The sequence below is a fragment of the Mustelus asterias genome, chromosome 8 (genome assembly GCF_964213995.1).
Source record: "Mustelus asterias chromosome 8, sMusAst1.hap1.1, whole genome shotgun sequence".
NCBI classification, from domain to species: domain Eukaryota; kingdom Metazoa; phylum Chordata; class Chondrichthyes; order Carcharhiniformes; family Triakidae; genus Mustelus; species Mustelus asterias.
The window spans coordinates 135,077,286-135,095,058 of record NC_135808.1 but is presented as its reverse complement, the minus strand read 5'-3'; the positions used below and the strand labels follow the sequence as shown (position 1 = coordinate 135,095,058).

Genomic DNA, 17,773 nt, shown 5'->3' with positions numbered 1-17,773 from the left:
TTACATCAGTGGTAGGGAAATTATTGAAGAGGATTCTTTGAGACAGGATTTATTCCCACTTGGAAATAAGTGGACGTATTAGTGAGAGGGAACATGGTTTTGTGAAGGGGAGGTCGTGTCTCACGAACTTGATCGAGTTTTTCGAGGAAGTGACAAAGATGATTGATGAGGGTAGGGCAGTGGATGTTGTCTACATGGACTTCAGTAAGGCCTTTGACAAGGTCCCTCATGGCAGACTGGTGCAGACGGTGAAGTCACAGGGATCAGAGGTGAGCTGGCAACGTGGATACAGAACTGGCTCGGTCATAGATGATAGAGGGTAGCAGTGGAAGGGTGCGTTTCTGAATGGAGGGCTGTGACAAGTGATGTTCCTCAGGGATCAGTGCTGGGACCTTTGCTGTTTGTAATATATATAAATGATTTGGAGGAAAATGTAACAGGATTGATTAGTAAGTTTGCGGACGACACAAAGGTTGGTGGATTTGCAGATAGCGATGAGGACCACCAGAGGATACAGCAGGATATAGATCAGTTGGAGACATGGGCAGAGAGATGGCAGATGGAGTTTAATCCGGACAAATATGAGGTAATGCATTTTGGAAGGTCTAATACAGATAGGAAATATACAGTAAATGGCAGAACCCTTAAGAGGCAAAGGGATCTGGGTGTACAGGTAAACAGGTCACTGAAAGTGGCAATGCAGGTGGAGAAGGTAGTCAAGAAGGCATACGGCATGCTTGCCTTCATCGGCCGGGGTATTGAGTTTAAAAATTGGCAAGTCATGTTGCAGCTTTATAGAACCTTAGTTAGGCCATACTTGGAATATAGTGTTCAATTCTGGTCGCCACACTACCAGAAGGATGTGGAGGCTTTGGAGAGGGTACAGAAAAGATTTACCAGGATGTTGTCTGGTGTGGACGGTATTAGCTATGAGGAGAGGTTGGAGAAACTTGGTTTGTTCTCACTGGAACGACGGAGGTTGAGGGGAGACCTGATAGAAGTCTACAAGATTATGAGAGGCATGGACAGAGTGGATAGTCAGATGCTTTTTCCCAGGGTGGAAGAGTCAGTTACTGGGGGGCATAGGTTTGAGGGGCAAGGTTTAAAGGAGATGTACGAGGCAGATTTTTTACACAGAGTGTAGTGGGTGTCTGGAACTCGTTGCCGGGGGAGGTAGTGGAAGCGGATACAGTGGTGACTTTTAAGGGACGTCTTGACAAATACAGGAATAGGATGGGAATAGAGGGATATGGTCCCCGGAAGGGTAGGGGGTTTTAGTTAAGTCGGGCAGCATGGTCGGTGCAGGCTTGGAGGGTCGAAGGGCCTGTTCCTGTGCTGTAATTTTCTTTGTTCTTTGTTCTCTCTCTTTCCCCTTAAACCAAACTTTAGTCGCTCCCTCTAATCGTTCCTCCTTTGCTCGGGGTCAGTATCTGTCTGATTGTAAGTTGAAGTTGTTTTTGCCTGTGGTTCAGTTTAAGTTCACCTGGTGCTGTTCCTGAGCGGGCCTGACCATCTGCTGCCTCACGCTCTGGCTGGATGTTGACAGAAATTCAACCCAGAATTTTCTCCCCTTAACCCAAGTAATTAGCAATAGCTAGCAGTCTGGGAGCCCGTGCAGGACAAGCTGCCTTTACAGTACTAACGTTGCCCATATTTGTTGTATATTCCCCAGTGAGAATACAGTGGATATGGTGTGGGAGAGGAGAACTGAGCTCAGCAGGGAAGCGGCCAGGGGGCCAAGAAAATTAGCAGCACCTTCACTCTAGACTGGCTGTCTCTGCATATACATGAAATAGTCAGCGCAGCCAAAGGTGGATGTTTCACTATATCTATCAACAGGACACAGCTGAATGTCTTTGCTAACAGCACCGAAACTGTAATAGTGATATGATTAAGTGACCATCGTCTGAACGGACATTCCATCCGTCAACCACTAAAGATTATGACATTACCGATGGAACGTGATTAAACAGCTATTGCCTATCTCTTTGTATCGCATGTAAATAATTTACCGGTGTGCGGACTGGAAACAATTATCTTTACTAGAAGTTGTGCCCTATACAAAAGCTGACTGCACACAATTGAGCAGGGCAGACTGAAGAAGCCTTAGGAATTCTTCAGTTCTCCTCTCCTTATCAATAAGAAGGCAATAAAGGATTCATCATTTGCGAATGCTGTGTCCAAATATCATTTTAGCTCCAACAACAGGAGGAGTGATCCACCCCTGGACTAATGACCCAGAGGCATCTGGGGAATTTAAATTCCGTTAATGAAATAAATTTGATAATTCAACTGTTGGATTTTTGTAAAAACCCATCTGGTTCACTAATGTCCTTTAGGGAAGGAAATCTGCTGCTCTTACCTGGTCTGGCCTACATGTGACTCCAGACCTACAGCAATGTGATTGACACTTAACTTTCAAGAAGGCAGCTCAGCCATTACCCCAGCTTTGTAAATGTGGTCTTGCCACTGAGGCTCACATCAGATTTTAAACTCTGCATTCATATAGCGCCTAGAAATGTCGAGAAATGTCCCAGGGCCTGAACAAGAACAGAAATAGACAGTGAACCACTTCAGCGTGCAGAAGCTTCGGCGGTACAGTGGCTCACTGGTTAACACTGCTGCCTCACAGCGCCAGGGACCCGGGTTCAATTCCAGCCTCAGGTCACTGTCTGTGTGGAGTTTGCACGTTCTCCCCGTATCTGTGTGGGTTTCCTCCGGGTGCTCCGGTTTCCTCCCGTGTCCACCGATGTGCAGGTTAGGTTAATTGGCCATGCTAAATTGCCCCTAATGTCAGGGGGATTAGCAGGGTAAATATGTGGGGTTAAGGGGATAGGGCCTGGGTGAGATTGTTGTCGGTGAAGGCTCAATGGGTCAAATGGCCTCCTTCTGCACTGTAGGGCTTCTGTGATTCAAAGAGGAAGGCTATAAGTCATGTTAAAGAGGCAGGGAGAGATTCTGGGAGAGCTGGGAATCCAGGCCACAACTGATGCGGCAGTTAAAATCTGGGTGTGGTGAGAATGGAAGGAGATTTTCGAGGGTTCTCGGGCTGGAGGTGATTACAGAGCTGAGGAGGCAATGAGGGGTTGCAGGGATCTGCAAACAAGGACGAGGATTTGAAAGATGAATCCGCCTCTTGTGCAGTTTGCGGCGATTGTTTCTGGAAAGCTTTGTCTTTGGTGACGGTATCTTTTCTCCCGGCAGCTAAATCGCATGAAGAACAGAGCTCGCAAATATAACATCGACTTGAAACTTTTACCCATTGGATTTTCAAAAAGAAGGGAGAATTCGACCTTTTTCAATATGAAGTAAGTTTTCACGGTGACGTGTGGGCGGGTAATGGAACCCTGTGTGATTTGGAACCTGATTGCTTTTCACTGCTGTCCTTGACCACACGGGGATTGTACCCGCACTGACAATTCACAGAAGGCAGCACACAGTCACCTCCAGAAGATAATGTACCGATGTTTAAGAAGTTTAGTGACTTCAACACAACTTGTTTTAATGGTATTCGAGCAATGAGCTAAAAACAAGAAACGGAAATGAAATAGTCACTGGCGCAGAACTCGAGTATTTACTGAATAAAGAGACATGTTGTCAAAGCTTTTCGACTGGCACTCATCGAGTCATAGAGGTTTACAGCATGGAAACAGGCCCTTCGGCCCAACTTGTCCATGCCGCCCTTTTTTTAAACCCCTAAGCTTGTCCAAATTGCGTGCATTTGGCCCATATCCCTCTATACCCATCGTACCCATGTAACTGCCTAAATGCTTTTTAAAAGACAGAAGTGTACCTGCCTCGACTACTGCCTCTGGCAGCTCGTTCCAGACACTCACCACCCTCTGTGTGAAAAAATTGCCCCTCTGGACTCTTTTGTATCTCTCCCCTCTCACCTTAAACCTATGCCCTCTAATTTTAGACTCCCCTACTTTTGGGAAAAGATATTGACTAGCTGATCTGTGCCCCTCATTATTTTATAGACCTCTATAAGATCATCCCTAAGCCTTCTACGTTCCAGAGAAAGATGTCCCAGTCTATCCAGCCTGTCCTTATAACTCAATCCATCAAGTCCTGGTCGCATTCCAGTAAATCATTTCTGCACTCTTTCTAGTTTAATCATGTCCTTTCTATAATCAGGTGACCAGAACTGTACACAGTATTCCAAGTGTGGCCTTACCAATGTCTTGTGCAACTTCAACAAGACGTCCCAACTCCTGTATTCAATGTTCTGACCAATGAAACCAAGCATGCCGAATGCCTTCTTCACCACTCTGTCCACCTGTGACTCCACTTTCAAGGAGCTTTGAACCTGTACCCCGAGATTTCTTTGTTCTGTAACTCTCTCCAACGCCCTACCATTAACTGAGTAAGTCCTGCCCTGGTTTGATCGACCAAAATGGTAGATTGTCCTTTGTCCCACTCATCAGGACAGATGCAAGAATACCAAATTTCAAAGCAAGGAGCAACAACTTGTAGTGCATGAGAAAAGGGTGCTGATTGGTTAGCAAGTTGGCTTTGATTGGCTGAAGGATTGCCATAGTGAATGTACCAGGGGACTGTTGTCCCCCCAAGCTTTTGTTTAATCCAAAGAAGGCAGAATGGCCGGACATGTTCCTATTGGCTGCAGAGGACAGGTTGTTGCGTATGAATAAACATATTTTCTGGCAAGCCTCAGTCCATTGCCAGACCGACTGATAATCCTCAATTAGTTTTAGGTGTAATTCTTAGCACACTCAGGATTGTTCAGCAAGTGCTGTCCAGTCGTGGAGTCATCAATGATGTTAGACATTACGTTCTGAGGTTTGCAAGAACTGGCTGGCTGAATACAGTCAGTATTCTGCTTATTGCAAACAACCAAAGGCATGTTACTGTTTGATAAGATCCAGCAGTCTTTGTAACGTACAGCCTCTGTATCCGGTGTCACACCACTACTGAGATTCATACCATGTCACTCATTTGTGTGGTGGGCGGACACACCTTTGGCTGGATGGCAGCAACCTTTTTTTTACTCATTCATGGGACGTGGGTGTCACTGGCTGGCCAGCATTTATTGCCCATCCCTAGTTGCCCTTGGAGGGCAATTGAGAGTCAACCACATTGCTGTGGCTCTGGAGTCACATGTAGGTCAGACCAGGAAGGACGGCAGATTTCCTTCCCTAAAAGATATCAGTGAACCAGATGGGTTTTTTTGACAATCGACAATGGTTTCATGGTCATCAGTAGATTCTTAATTCCAGATTTATTTTATATTGAATTCAAATTCCACCAGCTGCCGTGGCGGGATTCACCTGTTAGAATCATAGAATCCCTACAGTGCAGAAGGAGGCCATTCGGCCCACCGAGTCTGCACCGAGAACAATCCCCATCCAGGCCCTATCCCCATAACCCCATGCATTCACCCTGCTAGTCCCCCTGACACTAAGGGGCAATTCACCATGGCCAATCCACCTAACCCGCACATCTGTTAGTGGAAAGAAACACATATGTGGCCACTGTGTAGTAACAGCGTGAAACGACTAGCTTCAGCTGCTGCTCATGTTTTTGTGACACCATACCCTTCTCGGGCTATGTGTGATAGACTCGGCACTTCCCACGCCCGTTTATCAGTTTGCTGTTTACACAGCGAGCAGTGATCTGGTCAGGGGGCCATTATCCCGCCAGGGGGGGCTTTGGTGTGCCCGATTTCCGCATCAGACTTTTGCAGTGAGCAAATGGCTGGGGCCCTGTTTAGGAGATTGCCGAGAAGACCAATCTTCTAGTGCATGGAGCTGTAAGAATCTCAATGGTGTGTATTGACCAGTGAAGCTAGGCTTGTGTGAGACTGTAGTCGAGAACCCACTGACAGATTCCACATCAACTAAATGGTTTGTGGGCATCACTGACTAGACCAGCGTTTATTACTAATCCCTAATTACCCTCGAGAAGGTGGTGGTGAGCTGTCTTCTTGAGCCGCTGCAGTCCGTCTGGTGTAGATACACCCACAGTGCTGTTAGGGAGGGAGTTCCAAGATTTTGACCCAGCGACAGTGCAGGAATGGCGATATATTTCCAACTCAGGATGGTGAGTGACTTGGAGGGGAACCTCCAGGTGGCACTATCCCCATGCATCTACTGCTCTTGTCTTTCTACACAACAGTTGTGTGTTTGAAAGGTGCTGTCTGAGAGTCTTGGTGAGTTGCTGCAGTGCATCTTGTAGATGGTACACACGGCTGCTATTGTGGGTCGGTGGTGAGGGAGTGAATGTTTGTGGAAGGGGTAACAATCAATCCGGCTGCTCTGTCCTGGATGCTGTCGAGCTTCTTGAGTGTTGTTGGAGCTGCACCCATCCAGGCAAGTGGGGAGTTTTCCATCACACTCCTGACTAGTGCCTTGTAGATGGTGGACATGCTCTTGGGAGTCAGGAGGTGAGTTACTCGCCACAGGATTCCTGACCTTTGACCTTCTCTAGTAGCCACTGTGACCTGCCCTTGTAGCCACAGTATTTATATAGCTGGTTCAGTTTAGCCCAGTTTCTGGTCAATGGCAACCCCCAGGATGGTGATAGTGGGGGACTCGGTGATGGTAATACCATGGAATGTCAAGTGGGGATGTTTAGATTCTCTCTCCTTGGGGACGGTCAGTGCCTGGCACTTGTGTGGCATGAATATTGTTGGCAGGTTTTAGTAGGCACATCTCATTGGGTTGCCCCATTTCAGAGTGAGTTTGAGTGTGGGATGAAGCTTACTAATCTGTTTAAGAAAATTCTTCCACATAGCTGCAGATTCAAAGACAGCAAACGTTATCCACCTATCAGAAATACACAGGGAGTAGGAGGTCAGGGATCATTCCATTGAACACACATTTCTCGTGGAAACTGACAAAAATGTCAGCAAGGGTGGCCCTGGAGGGGATCCCGTGGCAACACCGTCTATTTGGGAATGTCTGGTGTAATTGAAGCTGAATTGAACTGCACAAGTTGCTAAGTTTGTAAATTCAATGAATCCAGATTCAGAACATGGCGGCACATCTATATTACCCTGATATCGTGATGTGGCACAAATATCTACAGCTTGCTTGAGCGGCACATGAGTGAATAAGCTCGCAGTGTTGAACGAGAATGTTGACTTAATATTGCTACTAATATACGGGCGGCACGGTGGCACAGTGGTTAGCACTGCTGCTTCATAGCTCCAGGGACCTGGGTTCGATTCCCGGCTTGGGTCACTGTCTGTGTGGAGTTTGCACATTCTCCCTGTGTCTGCGTGGGTTTCCTCCGGGTGCTCCGGTTTCCTCCCACAGTCCAAAGATGTGCGGGTTAGGTTGATTGGCCATGTTAAAAATTGCCCCTTAGAGTCCTGAGATGCGTAGGTTAGAGGGATTAGTGGATAAATATGTAGGGATATGGGGGTAGGGCCTGGGTGGAATTGTGGTCGGTGCAGACTCGATGGGCCGAATGGCCTCTTTCTGCACTGTAGGGTTTCTATGATTCTATACAAGCCGCAAATAATCTTTGGTTGGCACAGTGGTTAGCACTGCTGCCTCACAGCGCCAGGGACCTGGGTTTGATTCCCGGCTTGGATCACCGTCTGTGTGGAGTTTGCATGTTCTCCCCGTGTCTGCGTGGGTTTCGTCCAGGTGCTCCCGTTTCCTCCCACAGTCCAAAGATGTGCGGGTTAGGTGGATTGGTCATGGTAAATTCTTCCTTAATGTCCCAAGGTGTTTAGATGAGGGGCAAATTTGTGGGGAAATGGGGATAGGGCCTGGCTGGGATGCTCTGTTAGAAATTCAGTGCAGAATTGATTTGATTTGATTTATTATTGTCACATGTATTAGTGTACAGTGAAAAGTATTGTTTCTTGCGCGCTATACAGACAAAGCATACCGTTCATAGAGAAGGAAAGGAGAGAGTGCAGAATGTAGTGTTACAGTCATAGCTAGGGTGTAGAGAAAGATCAACTTAATGCAAGGTAAGTCCGTTCAAAGTCTGATGGCAGCAGGAAAGAAGCTGTTCTTGAGTTGGTTGGTATGTGACCTCCGACTTTTGTATTTTTTTTCCGACAGAAGATGGTGGAAGAGAGAATGTCCGCGTGGGGCCCTTAATTATGCTGGCTGCTTTTCCGAGGCAGCAGGAAGTGTAGACATTGTCAATGGGCTGAATGGCCTCCTTCTGCATTGTAGGGATTCTATGAAGAAATCCTTTACTATGTATGTAAAAATTTCACTCGGAACTGGTTGTAGCAACTCCATCAACCATTGGGTCAATTTCAGTCATGCAGATCCAGTTATTGTTGCATGTTATACAATGTCACAGACTAAGCTTTCTAATGTCTGTTATCCTCAGGAAGTGTTGGAACCATTTTAGCCGCTTATTTCCCTCACTGGCCACTCACGGTAACTGGTAATGTTTGCCAAATCGTCAGCCAAATTGTAATCGTGTAGTTTATGATAGAATACAAAACAGATCTAGTTTTGGGGAAAAAAACACTACTCAAATAGCCTTGCTTGTCCAAAATTATGTTGAAGTGATTTTTGGCACAGTGTAATGCTGCATAAATTGTTTGGCTGGGGGTGATGAATGAGGGAGAAGAGATACACAAATTAAAATGTCAGAAAGTTCTGCAGACACTGGATATGGTGGTTTTGTTTTGGGTTTAAATCTGCTCTGTAGAGTTACTGGGGTACATTAGCACAGTGGTTATCCTACAGGACTGGTAATCCAGAGGCCTGGGCTAATGATTCTGGGGCAGTATTTAATAGATATTAAATGCTCGTTGGAGAGTCAGCAAGGACCCCTCATCAGGGAAGTGTCACTCAGGTATTTAACAGGACAGTGCTGGGCTTTCCCTGGGATCAAGGTCTATTGGGATGGGGGGGAGGGGGGGTGCTCTCCCTCTTGCCCAGAGATGCCGGCCAATCAGAATCTGAGTGTTCTACTGAAGGGCAATGCCAGCGGGGAAGCATTGGCCCCACGTCCTTGATGCCAGGTCCCTCAATGGGGAATTGAGTGCCTTTGAACAAGGGAACCCCCATCCAACCCTAGCAGCCCATGAGGAAACCCATCTGCTTATTGTGCTGCCCGGGTGGCAGTGCCCCTGCTCGCATGGCAGTGCCTGGGTGGCAGTGCCCCTTCCCGGGTAGCAGTGCCCCTGTGGCAGTGCCCCTGCCCACGTGGTGCCTACCTCCCTGGCTAAATGGCCTCAGGAAGGTGACCCACCACAACATTAGCATAATAATAATTAGCATAATTAAGGACCCCATGCAGCCCCGACATTCTCTCTTCCACCTTCTTCCGTCAGGAAAAAGATACAAAAGTCTGAGGTCACGTACCAACCGACACAAGAACAGCTTCTTCCCTGCTGCCGTCAGACTTTTGAATGGACCTACCTCGCATTAAGTTGATCTTTCTCTACACCCCAGCTATGACATTCTGCTCTCTCCGGCATGGTGGTACAGTGGTTAGCACTGCTGCCTCACAGCGCAAGGGACCCAGGTTCAATTCTTGGCTTGGGTCACTGCCTGTGTGGAGTTTGCACTGTGTCTGCATGGGTTTCCCCCGGGTGCTCCAGTTTCCTCTCGCACCTCAAAGTTAGGTGGATTTGCTATGATAAATTGATTCTCGTGTTCGGGGATTAGCAGGGTAAGTATGCAAGGCTACGGGGATAGGCGTGGGTGAGATTGTTGTTGGTGCAGACTCGATGGGCCAAATGGCATCCTTCTGTACTGTAGGGATTCTATAATTCTTTCCTTCTCTATGAACAGTATGCTTTGTCTGTATAACAGACAAGAAACGATACTTTTCACTGTATGCTAATACATGTGACAATAATAAATCAAATCATTGTTGAGGACAGTTAGGAATGAGCAACAAATGTTACCCCAGCCGGTGACGCCCCAGTCCTGGGAATGAATGGAAGTTGTAACTTGGCTAAAGCGGCATCGTCAGAATCTCAGACAGAACAGAGCAGTTTTGGTTTTGATTGGAAGGAAGGGAGATGGGAATGGGTCGTGGGTTTTAGTACTGGCCTTAACTCTTTCTCAGTAATGAGTATCACATGTTGCAGACACACGGGGTGTTATTCATCATCTTTAGGTTTGATCTGTTTGTGCCGTTTGCTATAAATACATTCCTGTGTGGAAAGGGGAGTTGATGCCAGGATTGCTGTTGTTCACTTTAACCAGAGCCACTCTGCACTGACTGCTCAGTAATTGCAAGAACAGCTCAGCTTGTATCAGCCGCGGTCCCTGCACCCCTGTCAAGAGTTTATTTGGCTCAGTTCTCATCCTGGTGTTCTGATTTGTCCGTCATCTCTGTAACCTCCTCCAGGGTTCAGCCCTCAAGCCCCAGCTATTTACAATCTATATTAGTGACAGGGACAGGAAGCTCTATCGCCAGATTTACAGATACACCAACATAGGTGGGAAAGCGAGTTACAATGGGGAAGTGAGACATTTACCAATGGATATAGAAGGTTAGGTCAGTGGACCAAAATTTGGCAGATGGAGTAAGGGGATAAGTGTGAGGTTATCCATTTTAGTCAGAGAAATAAAAAGGCAATTTATTATCTAAGTGGAGAGAAACTTCCAGATGCTTTGGTGCAGAGGGATCCGGGTGTCCTTGTGCATGAAACTGCACGCACAAACATTCACTCCCTCCACCACCGACACACAATGGCAGCTGTGTGTACCATCCACAAGATGCACTGCAGCAGCTCATCAAGGCTCCTTCGGCAGTACCTTCCAAACCCATGACCGCTACCATCGAGAAGGACGAGGGCAGCAGACACCTGGGAACACCTTACACCTGGCGGTTTCCTTCCAAGCCACTCACCATCCTGACTTGGAAATATATCGGCCGTTCCTTCACTATCGTTGGGTCAAAATCCTGGAACTCCCTCCCTAACAGCACTGTGGGTGTACCTACACCTCAGGGACTGCAGCGGGTTCAAGAAGGCAGCTCATCACCACCTTCTCAAGGGGCAATTAGAGATGGGCAATAAATGCTGGCCTAGCCAGTGATGCCCATTTATCATGAACAAATATGTTTTAAAAAACCCAAACATCTTACCGTCTTGAATATATCAATGGCTGAGCTTCCTCTGGGATAGAGAATTCCAAAGATTCACAACCTCCTGAGTGGAGAAACGGTTCCTCATCTCAGTCCTAAATGACTGACCCTTTACTCTGGGATTGTGACCCCTGGAATTGGAGTCTCCAGCCAGAGGGAGTCAGGCTCTCGGGATGCTATCAAACCCCTTTAGAACGTTCATTGTTTGAATCAGATCACCTCTCATTCTTCTCAATTCTGGAGAACATCAGTCCAATCTGCCCGTTTGGCAAAGAATATCCTTCGTCAGCTGAGCAGACCAAAACTTAAAATTTTAATGATATTGATTGAGGGATAAGGGCGACATGATGCACAGTAGGGATTCTATGATTTGTAACCTCGGTTTAGCACCATATTTCTGACAGTGAGGTACTCCCTCGGTACTGCAGAGGGAGTGTTAGCCGAGAGTCACAGAATCCCTACAGTGCAGAAGGAGGCTATGCAGCCCATCGAGCCTGCACCCACAACAATGCCACCCAGGCCCTATCCCCATAACCCCATGTATTTACCCTTCTAATCTCCCTGGGGGCAATTTAGCACGGCCAATCCACCTAACCCGCACATCTTTGGACTGTGGGAGGAATCCGGAGCACCCGGAGGAAACCCACGCAGACACGGGGAGAACGTGCAGACTCCACACAGACCTAGATTGCACACACTAATACCTGGAGTGGGACATGAACTCACAGCCGCCTGGCTCTGGTGGGATTGCTACCCACTGAGCCACGACAGATACCAAGATGGTTTTACAATAAAACTGATTGAGAAGGTTTCTGAAGTTGCCGATAGCTGGGCCAATTCCTTCACTCGGGTGACTAGTTTTGGACTCCGTGTTAGTCTGTTGTAAAATATTAATCGTCTTCCTGCGGGAGACAGACAGCAAATATTCAGGGACATCTGCACCTGAACAGGTTTTGTGGAACTTGCTAGCACAAGGATGAGTTGAGGTGAATAACGGAATATATTTACGGTGGAATTGGATAAACGTACGAAAGAAAGGGAGGGATACGCTGGCAGGGGGAGATAAAGAGGATAAAATGTCAATGGCTGAAACAATGTGAGCTGTCTGCTTTCCCATCGCGAACAAGCTGCGTTACACATTGCACATCAGCCGTGGTTTAACTGTTCTGGTTGGAGATGAACATTCCTTCCAGTCCCTCCCGGTGAGACTGAATTCCTTCCCTCAGCCACTGAATCGGCAGCTCAGAGTGGAGGAAAGAGAGTTTGATTCTCCATCCGATGGGAACAGAAAGTACGTTGGCAGGAAGCGGATGTGTAAGAGGATAAAGAATCCTGGCCGATGTGGGTTTGAGTTGGCACCAGTTAAGCTTAAGTGTGAAACCAATAAATAAACTTTAAAACATTAACGCTGCAATGAAGTTACTGAGGAAATCCCCTAGTCGCCACACTCCGGCGCCTGTTTGGGTACACTGAGGGAGAATTTAGCACGGCCAATGCACCTAACCAGCACGTCTTTTGGATTGTGGGAGGAAACCGGAGCACCCGGAGGAAACCCACGCAGACACGAGGAGAAAGTGCAAACTCCTCACAGACAGTGATCCAAGCCGGGAATCGAACCCGGGTCCCTGGTGCTGTGAGGCAGCAGTGTTAACCACTCTGCCATGGTGCCGGCGTTGAGGCCTGCCCTGCTCCAATTATTTTATCTCCCACTGATCGTAAACCGGAACCGTCCGCTCCCACCTCGCAACAAACTGAGTCACATTCACTCCGGAACCACGGTTATTAGTCATATTTTTATGGTTTATTGAAAAATCAAGACAGCAGGTGCTGAATTGTGATGATGTTGCAAATACAACAAGTAACAGTAGTTATCGACCGAATCATACAGCGCAGAGGAGGCCCTTCAGCCCATCGAGTCTGCACCAACACATGAGAAACACCTGAACTCCCACCTAATCCCATCTGTCAGCTCTTGGCCCATAGCCCTGAAGGTTATAATGAGCCAAGTGCTCATCCAGGGACTTTTTAAAGGATGTGAGGCATCCCGCCTCCCCCACCCTCCGAGGCAGCGCATTCCAGACCCTCACCACCCTCTGGGTAAATAATAGTCCATTTTGCTGTTATTCCTACCAAAATGGGTGATCTCACATTTACCAACATTGTACTCCATCTGAGTAGCTGGGGGCATGTGCGAGGTGCCCCGTGTGAGGCTGGTTCTGGGTGTTTCCACACTCGAAACATTGGCTCTATTCTCTCTCCACAGAGGCTGTCAGACCTGCTGAGATTTTCCAGCATTTTCTGTTTCAGATTCCAGTATCCTCTGGGTAAATAGGTTTTTCCTCTCAATCCCCCTGAACCTCCTGCCCCTCACCTTGAACCTATATCCTCTCGTGACAGACCCTTCAACTAAGGGGAACAGCTGCTCCTTATCCACTCTGCCCATGTCTCTCATAATCTTGAACACCTTGATCAGGTCGTCCCTCAGTCTACTCTGCTCCAGAGAAAACAACCCAAGCCTATCCAACCTCTCCTCATAACTTAAATGCTCCGTCCCAGGCAGCATCCTGGTGAATCTCCTCTGCACCCCTTCCAGTGCGATCACGTCCATCCTATAATGTGGCGACCAGAACTGCACGCAGTGCTCCAGCTGTGGCCTCACCAAAGTTCTATACAACTCCATCATGACCTCACTGCTTTTGTAAGCTATACTTTACTATACCTATACTTACAGATAATCATTAAAACGCACAAGCACATGGGATTGGGGCTAATTTCCTGACCAGGATTGGGAATTGGTTAGCAGACAGCGAACAGAATAGGGATAAATGGTTTATAGAGGTTTACAGCATGGAAACAGGCCCTTCGGCCCAACTTGTCCATGCCGCCCTTTTTTTAAAACCCCTAAGCTAGTCCCAATTGCCCGCATTTGGCCCAAATCCCTCTATACCCTTCTTACCCATATGGTCTTTAACAAAGTGGTCAGTAGTGACTAGTGAGGTCCCACAGGGATCAGTGCCTGGGCCCCAGATAGTCACAATATACTGTTATAAATCCCACTGATGCTTGGTGTTGGGGCATCCCAAATTCCTGAGGGAAAACTCAGAATTCGCGTTCTTAACCCTTTATTTTTGCAAAATGTGAGGCAAGAGATGAAATCTGGTGAGGAAAAGGTGTCAAATGTAAAAGCAAAATACTGCAGTTACTGGAATCTGAAACAGAAAATGCTGGAAAATCTCAGCAGGTTTGACAGCCTCTGTGGAGAGAGAATAGAGCCAATGTTTCGAGTCTGGAAACACCCAGCCTCACACGGGGCACTTCGCACCCCAACCCGCCCCCCCCCCCCCAATGTTGGTAAATGTGAGGCCATCCATTTTGGTAGGAATAACAGCAAAATGGACCATTATTTAAATGGTAAAAAATTGCAGCATGCTGCTGTGCAGAGGGACCTGGGTGTCCTTGTGCAGGAATCTCAAGGAGTTGGTTTGCAGGTGAAGCAGGTAATTAAGAAGGCAAATGGAATTTTGTCCTTCATTGCTAGAGGGATGGAGTTTAAAAACAGTGAGGTTATGTTGCCCCTGTATAAGGTGCTGGTGAGGCCACACCTGGAGTACTGTGTACAGTATTGGTCTCCTTACTTGAGAAAGGATATACTGGCACTGGAGGGGGTGCAGAGGAGATTCACTAGGTTGATTCCAGAGTTGAGAGGGTTGGCTTATGAGGAGAGACTGAGTGGACTGGGGCTATACTCATTGGCATTCAGAAGAATGAGGGGAGATCTTATAGAAACATATAAGATTATGAAGGGAATGGATAAGATAGAAGCAGGGAAGTTGTTTCCACTGGCGGGTGAAACTAGAACTAGGGGGGCATAGCCTCAAAATAAGGGGAAGCAGATTTAGGACTGAGTTGAAGAGGAACTTCTTCATACAAAGGGTTGTGAATCTGTGGAATTCCCTGCCCAGTGAAGCAGTTGAGGCTACCTCATTGAATGCTTTTAAGGCAAGGATAGATACATTTTTGAATAGTAAATCATAGAATCATAGAAACCCTACAGTGCAGAAAGAGGCCATTCGGCCCATCGAGTCTGCACCGAACACAATCCCTCCCAGGCCCTATCCCCATATCCCCACATATTTACCCGCTAATCTACGCATCCCGGGACACTAAGGGGCAATTTAGCATGGCCAATTAACCTAACCCGCACATCTTTATGAATTAAGGGTTATGGTGAGCGGGCGGGTAAGTGGAGCTGAGTCCACGAAAAGATCAGCCATGATCTTATTGAATGGCGGAGCAGGCTCGAGGGGCCAGATGGCCTACTCCTGCTCCTAGTTCTTATGTTCTTATGTTTCCCCTTCCTGATTCCCACTACCCTCCCCCTTCCCCACCCCCACTCACCCCCTGACCTGATTCAACCCTCCCACCACTCCCAGAAACAGGAGCCTTGGTGGAGTTTAATTATTCCTGAATCACCACTTGTGTAGTACTGACTTGCAAAGATTTACACGATTTTAACCTCCTGATTTTTCTCCTGTGTTTAGGAAGCAGATGCTTTATTGGCACGTGAAGCTGGTGTTTCCTCAGAGTGACACTGAGTACACAGCGAAGAGGTAAATGGAAGCTTGCTTATTCTTAATATGAGTGAATGGATGTGAATTGGGATAACTTCTGTTTGCCACATGGCAGCACAGAGCAAACACGCTACATCCAGCATCTAGAGGGACAAGGGCAGCGGATACCTGGGAACACCAGCATCTGGAGGCTTCCCCTCCGAGCTACTCACCATCCTGACTTGGAAATATATCACCGTTCCTTCACTGGGTCAAAATCCTGGAACTCCCTCCCTAACAGCACTGTGTACTTACACCTCAGGAACCTCGCTCCCACAGAGAGTGGGGAGAATGTGGGACTCGCTCCCACAGGGAGTGGAGAGAATGTGGGACTCGCTCCCACAGGGAGTGGGGAGAATGTGGGACTCGCTCCCACAGAGAGTGGAGAGAATGTGGAACTCGCTCCCACAGGGAGTGGAGCGAATGTGGGACTCGCTCCCACAGGGAGTGGGGAGAATGTGGGACTCGCTCCCACAGGGAGTGGAGCGAATGTGGGACTCGCTCCCACAGGGAGTGGGGAGAATGTGGGACTCGCTCCCACAGAGAGTGGGGAGAATGTGGGACTCGCTCCCACAGGGAGTGGAGAGAATGTGGGACTCGCTCCCACAGGGAGTGGAGAGAATGTGGGACTCGCTCCCACAGGGAGTGGAGAGAATGTGGGACTCGCTCCCACAGGGAGTGGAGCGAATGTGGGACTCGCTCCCACAGAGAGTGGGGAGAATGTGGGACTCGCTCCCACAGGGAGTGGAGAGAATGTGGGACTCGCTCCCACAGGGAGTGGAGAGAATGTGGGACTCGCTCCCACAGGGAGTGGAGAGAATGTGGGACTCGCTCCCACAGGGAGTGGAGAGAATGTGGGACTCGCTCCCACAGGGAGTGGAGAGAATGTGGGACTCGCTCCCACAGGGAGTGGAGCGAATGTGGGACTCGCTCCCACAGAGAGTGGGGAGAATGTGGGACTCGCTCCCACAGGGAGTGGAGAGAATGTGGGACTCGCTCCCACAGGGAGTGGAGCGAATGTGGGACTCGCTCCCACAGGGAGTGGAGAGAATGTGGGACTCGCTCCCACAGGGAGTGGAGAGAATGTGGGACTCGCTCCCACAGGGAGTGGAGAGAATGTGGGACTCGCTCCCACAGGGAGTGGAGAGAATGTGGGACTCGCTCCCACAGGGAGTGGAGCGAATGTGGGACTCGCTCCCACAGGGAGTGGGGGGAATGTGGGACTCGCTCCCACGGGGAGTGGAGAGAATGTGGGACTCACTCCCACGGGGAGTGGGGAGAATGTGGGACTCGCTCCCACGGGGAGTGGGGAGAATGTGGGACTCACTCCCACGGGGAGTAGTTGTGGTGAATAGTATCGATACATTGATGGGGAAGTTGGGTAAACGCGTGAGGGAGAGGAATAGAAGGAGATGCTGATAGGATGAGGTGGAGAGGGGTTGGGATGATGCTTGTGTGGAGCAGAAACATCCCCCTCCCCGGGGGCAGTTGGGCTGATACTGTGCTGGAAACTCTGTAAAACTGCGGGAAGATCTGTTGGAAACCCAGGACTGTTTTTCTATTTCAGAGTCTCAGGCAGCACGACTTTGGAAGAATTACTCAACAAGTACATTCACCCAGTAGAAGCTGACCCGGTTATTCGACAGAAGTATGTACTAACCCTGTTTTATTCTTGAAATGTATAAATTGCTTGTTTCCCCTTTCTGATATGCACAGAAAAACCTGGTGTCTGCGAGGCCGTGGAGGGATTTGAAAACAAGGATAAGAATTGAAGCATGAAGTGTAAAATGTACAAGGCGGGGGTGGGGCGGGGGGGGTGGTGGGTGGGGGTGGGGGCGGGGCGGGGGGGGCGGGGGGGGAGGTGGTGGGGCTGGGGAGGGACTGGACTGGCGAGGCTTGCATCCACTCGAGTAAACAACGCTTTGATTGAAAGCTTTAATATCCTGGGTGTGTCCTGACCCGGTGGATGTGGGGATGATGTTGAGGAAATCTAGAACTTTGTAGGAGAATCTAGAACCAGGGGGGTCGCTCATTTAAGACAGAGATGAGATGGTTTTTAACTCCAGTTTGAGAGTCTCTGGAACTTTCTTCCTCAAAAGGCGGTGGGTGCAGAATCTTTG

General features: G+C 48.4%; 1 protein-coding gene across 2 annotated transcripts in view; it reads left to right on the top strand.

The window, feature by feature from the left end:
* znhit6 (zinc finger HIT-type containing 6) overlaps positions 1-17,773 on the top strand; it is a 50,433-nt gene that overhangs the window by 7,608 nt on the left and 25,052 nt on the right. For both annotated transcript variants that reach the window (XM_078219019.1, XM_078219020.1), the window contains exons 5-7: positions 3,205-3,308; positions 15,585-15,653; positions 17,221-17,301. In XM_078219019.1, the coding sequence (XP_078075145.1) occupies positions 3,205-3,308; positions 15,585-15,653; positions 17,221-17,301 (254 nt within the window). The remainder of the gene's footprint in view (positions 1-3,204; positions 3,309-15,584; positions 15,654-17,220; positions 17,302-17,773) is intronic.